The sequence below is a fragment of the Rana temporaria genome, chromosome 2, assembly GCF_905171775.1.
Source record: "Rana temporaria chromosome 2, aRanTem1.1, whole genome shotgun sequence".
Taxonomy (NCBI): domain Eukaryota; kingdom Metazoa; phylum Chordata; class Amphibia; order Anura; family Ranidae; genus Rana; species Rana temporaria.
The window spans coordinates 201,465,436-201,473,185 of record NC_053490.1 but is presented as its reverse complement, the minus strand read 5'-3'; the positions used below and the strand labels follow the sequence as shown (position 1 = coordinate 201,473,185).

The 7,750-nt window shown below is 39.0% G+C and overlaps 1 protein-coding gene across 7 annotated transcripts in view; it reads right to left on the bottom strand.

Moving 5' to 3' along the window:
• Nucleotides 1-2,152: 2,152 nt before the first annotated feature.
• The window catches only part of MCF2L (MCF.2 cell line derived transforming sequence like), a 358,322-nt gene continuing 352,724 nt past the window's right edge, over nucleotides 2,153-7,750 (bottom strand). For all 7 annotated transcript variants that reach the window (XM_040336241.1, XM_040336236.1, XM_040336235.1 and 4 more), the window contains one exon: nucleotides 2,153-7,732. In XM_040336241.1, the coding sequence (XP_040192175.1) occupies nucleotides 7,638-7,732 (95 nt within the window). In that variant the 3' untranslated portion in view covers nucleotides 2,153-7,637. The remainder of the gene's footprint in view (nucleotides 7,733-7,750) is intronic.

Below are 7,750 nucleotides of genomic sequence, written 5' to 3'. Positions count from 1 at the left end.
AAACATAGATCTCTGCACAAGTATGACCAAACCCTTACATCAGTGTCCTCAGTCACCCCTTCACATCACAGACCCCCTTTTACATCAGTGTCCTCAGTCACCCCTTCACATCACAGACCCACTTTTACATGCCACCAATCCCCTTCACAGGACATCCCCCTCTTTTACATCACAGACCCCTTTTTACATCAGTGCCACCAATCCCCGTCACAGGACATCCCCCTCTTTTACATCACAGACCGCCCCATCACAGACCCCAATCGGAGATCGGCCCACCAGAGACCCCCCACCCCCATTACAGACCATCCCATTACAGACTGACCCATTACAGCTTGACCCATCACAGACCCCTCATAACAGACCCCCCCATCTCAGAATATTGCAGCACTCTCCCCTTCCCACACTGTCCTCCTACCCTTTTTACACAAAAGGGGAAGCACTGTAGGTCCAAACAAAGGGCGCAACTTTTCAAAGGTGGGTGATTGATTGCTGGTATGGCCCTGCTGCCTAGCAACCAATCATCCACTTCATAACTTGAAGAGTCCCACACTTTGTCCAGACCTGCCATGCTTCCCCCCTTGTGTGAATATAGTAGGGCAGTGTGGGGAGGGGGAGTGCTGGGATGATGAAAGGGACAGACCTGCTGCCCCTTCCATGTAATTAAGGATGATAGTGGCAGCCAGGCGAGCTGGCATCGGGAAGAGGAAACTCAGGCAACTATTTGGTGAAGTTGCGGTCCGGATAGGACTGTTAATGGGTCCTGATCAGACCATGGGCCGCCATTTAGTGATGCCCGTCTTGGAGAGTTTCAGTCTTCTGAATCCCCTTCAGTTAAAAAGTGTATATAGGGCACTTTGGATAGCAGACTGGGCAGACGATTGTCTTAATTGGAAATACAATTCAGACGAAGATAAATTCAATCGGCATGGGATCTTCATACACGTTAAGGCAGCACTCGGAAGAGCAAAGTGTTCTCTAATAACAAGATAAAACAAAGAGGCACCTCGAAGTGCAATATGTTTAAAATTTTTAATATACCAAAGGGATTAAAAATACTTACAAGATTAATGTTAAAATGGAGCTCATTATGAGTATAGTAGGGAGGTAATCCGGCATCAGGTTTTTCCCCAGTATGTATCTCTGGAGTTCCCAGGAGTAATCCAGTCAGCGGTTTGGGTCTTCTTGGGATTCATTCTGCTGACTGGATATTAAATGTTTTAAACATATTGCACTTAGAGGCATCCCTCTTCAGTGTATAGTGGTTTGCTTCTTCTGACCTGAAAGTCAGGCGGAAGAACCAGTGAAGAATGCAGGGGGACCCAAAGATCCTCAAAAGTCTTGGCTGTGTTGTTTTCCCTATGTAATTCAGCCAGAGAAATCTTGCAAATAGAGCAGTGGTTCTTGAGGCACCAGAATACCAGATATGGTTATTTTGATCTTTGATAGTTAACATCTTGCCGCCTGCATAATGCATATGTGCAGAGGCGAAGAAGGTGAGCTTTAACGACCAACATGCTGCTCATATGCATAGGTTTCTGTGCTAAGAGCACGCTCACTGTGTGCTCCCAGCACAGAGACTGAGATGTCAAAGACAGATCTCAGTCTTTACTAATGATCGGAAACAAGGCGGGACCAACTCTTGATCTTGTGACCAACGTAACAGCCAATTACAGTGGTCACATGATTAGGCAGACCATCCCACCTCCTGGGCAAAATAGCCCATTTAAAGGGATGCCAGGTGGGCAGGAAATAGTTAAATTTAAAAGGGGTTTGCAAAGAGTGGAGAGGGATTAGAACACCTGTTCAATTATTATTGCTTTCTGTGCCTCCGCTAGGGGGATTCACATTTTGGGTTGTCATCAGAACAGGAATAGAGGGGAGATCTTCTCATAGGGACACTAGTTCTGTTGGCAACCTTACTATGGGGGGATTTCCTCTCACTTCCTGTTTTGGCTACGGGATCACAAAAAAAATAGAAAATAAATAAATTGACTGTTTATAACCCTCCCTTACCCTATCCAAAGTAAAATATTAGAACAAAGTACTCTTGTTCCTTTATGACGGGAGTTTGGAATAAAGCTCCTCTAAAAGAAAACATTTCTGTGCATCAGCTTTCTTCTCAGATTTTGCAATAAGAGACCACAAAACACAATTTAAAATTAGTATTGTTTTTTTATAAAGACATACAGCAGGGAAATACAATAAGTGTTGCTGAAATGTTTCCAGGAAATCTTCATACATACAGTATTTCACATTCTGTACTAAAATTTACATCAATGGCAGAAAAATAAACAGATGAGATGTTTCCTGTAAAGTGCAGTGAAAAGTACTTATAAATCACAGGCAAATAGTGACAAACTCCCATGAGAAAAATAAGGTTTACCACAAATGTCTACACATTATTCTTCAATAACAGTCAAATATTGTACAAAGTATTTACAAATAACTTACAATATAGTAGAGAAGCCCACGTCTGTGCAAATTGCGGTATCACCACTGAATAAAAATCTCTATATAACACAGTCACCCTAGTAATGGTGTATTGTGTCCGAGGGGTATCAGATTGTCCCGTGATCCCAATTCCCTTTTATATAAATCATGCTATAGCGGTGCCTACAGTTATCACCAATGAAACAGCAAACTAACTGAAATAGAGAAAGGCTACAACTTAAAGGTAATATATTTTGCAACACAGAAAATATAAGTGTGGTCATTTAGGAGATCACATTTGAAACCATCTTTGCTGAATTCTGCACATTTTATACCCATTTCCATTTTGTTTTGAACTTCTTTTAAAAAATTTGATCCAGGATAATAAGGCTGATGGGGAAAATGCACAAGCACTTTGCCCCGAATGCACAACAGATTTTTAAACTCATTGTGCCAAGTGACCTTTTCATGGAAATTGGGAGGTAGCTGCACAGTTTGAGATATCTTCCATCTTCCTGCTTAGGCTAAGCAAGCTTGGCCAAAAAAACTAGAATAACATCACAGCAGCCAAAACAAGCATTAGCCCACCACTGTATGTCCTGCATAATTAGAAAAAGCTAATGAGCTGCTATACAATGGAAAGACGTTGCTTCCTAACTATGCAGCTGGGACACAATGGTGATATGCATGCCGTGATCTTTGTACAGAAAGCTTATTTCTAATGTTAGAAATATATGTATAAAAATATACAGAAGTATTGCAAATTCTCAGTCAGGAAAAGTCTGAGCTAACTAGCTTGGTACTAGCCGACGCATCTATTGGCATAAATGCAGGCTTGAAAAAAAAATCTGAAATGGTAGCCTGCTCTTAATATTTAACAAGTGTCACAAAAACTGTAGCACCTATGAGTTCTCTGATAGCTCCAATCTAAAAAAAAAATTATCCCAATAAAGATTTTTTTTTTTTAAATATCAAAAAAGAAAACTTTTTGGTGCAAGTTTTGATTGGTAAGGGTATTAAATGCTGAGGAATATAACAAAGTATAAGCATTTTTAATTTTGCCTTTTGTTTAATGTGCAAACCTGTGTTATTTAAAGGGTTTTTGAACATATATTTGTTCATGTCTGCATTGTTCACTTAATTAATTTAACAGATCCTGCTTTATACTTTACACAAATCTTATTGGTTCTGTGAATTCTCTTTTATAGAACTGTCAAAATGCATGCTCTCCCATACTTTTATAAAAATAGAATTACAGATAAAATTGGGCTGATTTAGTAAAGAAGTTGTGGATGTTCAAGCAATAAATTGCGTGAATTTTCACTTCACTCATGTGCAGATTTAATATGTACATAAATTAGCTTTTCACATGATTGGATAACCAAAGTGAACATTCGCAGTTTATTGTGTGAAGGTTTTCAATTCTTTTAGTAATCCAGCCACAATATTTTCTGCCTTTATAATATAAGCATATATAGTTATGTCATTAGGTTCAGCAATTTATTTTCTCTAGTATTTGGTCAAACCTGCTTGGAATATACTTTGTAAATTAAAACTTTTCAGAATGAATGGCATAGGTAATGTCTGGCTTCACTACAACTCAAACGCTATTGCTAATCGGTAAACCTCCTTACCTTGCAGTTTTTATATAACATGAAAAGTTTAGATTCAAGGCTTGTAGATTACTGAACTGCATATAAAAATACGTTGCATTATGCTCAAACATCAGGGGATCAACATTGAAATACTAAATGTATACATAGTACCTGAAGTGTGTACCCTGTTTCATGGAATTGTTGGAAAATGCTTTAGAGTTACCTTGAGGAAACCTGAATGCTGCCATAAGCAACATATGGCAGTTAAACTTCACAAACAATCTAATTACCGAAAAAAGAAATCCTCTCAAATATTGGACAGATCGGCAACCCCATTCCCTGCCTATGCATTAAGCCCCCGTTTGTCAAATCGCATCCTACTGCCGGGACACCGACTTTGCGGCGCCGCACCAATTTCCAAAAGTAGTTCCTGCACTACTTTTGGCGACGTCGGGGGCGATTTCAATAGACATCTGTGCATGAACCTGCACAGATGTCTTTCACATCGCCCCCGAATACGCACTGTAATGCGGGTTTGAAATCGTGCAAGTCACATGATTTCAAACACACGTTCAGTGTGTAATGATTTACACAGGCCTACATTTAATATAAACTTGTTAAACCCATTTTTAAGTTTTATATGAAAACGTTCTTGTATATTTAATACAGAAGATATTTTACATAAAACCACTGGTTTAATCTAAATGCCAAAAAGAAAATAATATGAGGAGGTTGACAATTTGCAGTATTATTAAGGAGTCACTAATGTGGGGGTCATCTGCTTTTTTTTTTAACATAATTTTTTTTGGCATCCCATTCTGATGCTTTAAGGGTACATCGCAGTTGATACCTCTAAAGTCTGCCCAAAATCATACATCATGAATATGCTTTCCAGTAAAAAATAAATAAAAAAATATGATAAGGATTCAGTCTACTCTAGAAAGTTAGTTGTGTGCATCAGATCTAGCACATAAACATACTACATAGCAACGTTGAAATGAATATGACCACTAATATTTTCAGAAATTAAAGTGCCAAATACCAATGCTGTCATAAATGTCTTGAATGGTTGGTGCCCAAACTGCATGAGTTCATTGTGGAAGTAAAAGCAGTAGTCACATCTTGACTGCATTTTACTGACAGGCAGTCACTGTATGACTACATCAATTTGCTCATTCAGTATCAAATACATTTCGTAATTGGTATTCTTGCTTACTGCACAATCATTGCTAGCTTATGTTTACGCTGTCCAGAACTGTCACGTTTGCCCTTGGGCATGTGAAAAACTGCAAAAGATGTTTTATGGTCTGTTTTACAGGTTAACTAAAGCTGGCCATGGAAGTTAGTGAGCAGTCTATCTCACAATATTTTCTGGGCAATTTTCTCCCTGGAGGCCATTTTTGTCTGTAGAATTTTTAGCACTAAGCACACAATTTTATTTTACATCAATCATAACATGATTCTGTTTTCTTTTGATATTTGTTTAAAAGTCTATTACCATTGTTTTCAGACTTCTGTTTTGTCCTGTGCACGCTCCCTATCCTCCACTGATGTATCTCACCACTACTAGTGTAGAGTGAGCAGTGCCATTATTTCTGTTTACATGCTGTGCTCTGTGTGCTACAATTCCAATAGAGCTGAAAGTGTCTGCAGGTAGATGTGTAGTCCATCTTGGTGGTGAGCAGGAAAGGGTGCCTACATTCACATACACAAGAGGGGCATGGAGAACGAATGTATCCACCCTAGAACAGGAAGTCTGAGAACAGCAGAAAAAAAAGCTTGCATTTGATAGATGAAAAGGGAAAGAGAGATGGGAGGTATGAATATTCTACTAATATTTAGACATAGTTTAGTGTCACTTTAAGGTGTGTGGGAAACCTGGTCCCCTTCGAAGTCCTGTGTTTCCTTCTACCAGCCCCTACTTCATTACCATGTCCTGTAGTGACATAGAGAGAAAATCAGCAGCATGAGCAGTGAGATGGGTAATTACCCTTTTCTTTCCTTTTATTAACTTTTAATTTTCTGACTGAGTCACTTTAAACAGCAGCACTTAAGTCATCTTGAGTGCTTCTATTTAGGGGTAAAGGTGAAAAGGAGCGCTGTATGCTCAAAGAGTTTTTGAATGCGATTGGGGCTGGCAAGAGAGACATAGACTTGGGGAGACACCTTTCAGGCCATCTTATAACAGGGAAAACAGCAATCTGATATGTCCTGATTCAGATGTGATCATTCATCTCTATGACCAAATAACATTTTGCCTCTATGAGAAAGAAAGCATATAAGCCCATATAAGAAAAACAGTAATCTGGAAATAATGTAAAAAGAAACACTTGTAAAGCATATATTGCAATTCTGAAACCAGCCCAGCTGGGAATAAGAGATTGGGAGCTACATTTATGCTCAATAATAAAAAAAAAAAAAAATTAGATAAGTGTTAAGTTATGATACCCATACATGAGGTATTTTTACCATCCACCACCCTTTGGCGATCATCCTGCTTTCACTCCTGGTAAACACAGAACAGCCAATGACCATATAGTAGCCTCGCTTTAAAGTTCTACACACAGGACCAGAAGACAATCATTGGAAACGTTCCAACCTATGTATATAGGAGGATCAATATCATGATCAATATTCTGACAATCTGAGATAAAACGGTTTGGCTTTTGTGGAAATTGTACTCCATGTATGGGTACAAGGAGAATTATAGTGTGGGGAGTAAAGTGAGGAACCAAACATCTCCTGAACCTGGTAAATATTATTCTCCCTCATATTCCTTCTTCCAATAAAAATAAAAGTGCTCTATAGAATTTTAATTTTTACTAGTGTGTTTTAAATAGTATAAGTGTACGTTATGGTTTATGCTTTCCCCAAGGCATCCTGAAAACACCAGGTCAATTTAATGTTTTGGAGTAGCTATTTTAAAATGCCAATGCAAGCTAAACGAATACACTTCAGTCTAAACGAGTGTTCTACGGTTACAAAGGCTTGCTTCTGAAGTATGGAAAAAAATTATCTTGTATCAAATTCTCACGCCGTGTAAAACTGACAGTGTTTTCTTTCTTTTAAAAATTGAGTCACAAAACATTGAGCTGGTCTAAACAACACAGTACAAAAAAAGGGTACAAAGTATAATAGTCCTTATGGATTCATTTTGCACCTGTATGTGAAGAATTGGATGCACTTGTGGAAAGTGCACAGTCTTGGAATGTGGAGCTAAAGCACCATCCATATTTGATGTCACACTGAGACACGTAGTTCTGCAGTGGTGATGGTATTCACCACAAGAAAGTGAATTGTTGATGTGTAAACACTGGTTTTAGCTGTGTAAACTGAACTTCAAATACAGAAAGTGCAGAGTTCAAATGTGGTTCACTCTGGCACGTGACATCATTCCTCCTTGACTACCCTATTCATTGGCTTGGATTGTTCGCATGCAACTGATCAGGGCAAGGAGAGCTATGAAGGCACTTTGTGCCTATTTGGTGGAACAGGTAATCATCTTCACTCTTGGACCTCCGCCAGGCATTTTTCCACCCTGTTCTTTCCATTCGTTTTTGCAGTCTGGACTTAGCCAACCGGGTCATTCATGCATTCATATTTTGTTGAAGTTCAGCCCTTGATATCTGAAAAGCTGGTGCTGCTGGCATTACAGCTTTCACTGCAACTTGACGAGGTGCTTAAAGTGCTGGAAGCTGTTCCTGATTCTGTAGTGATAAAAATAA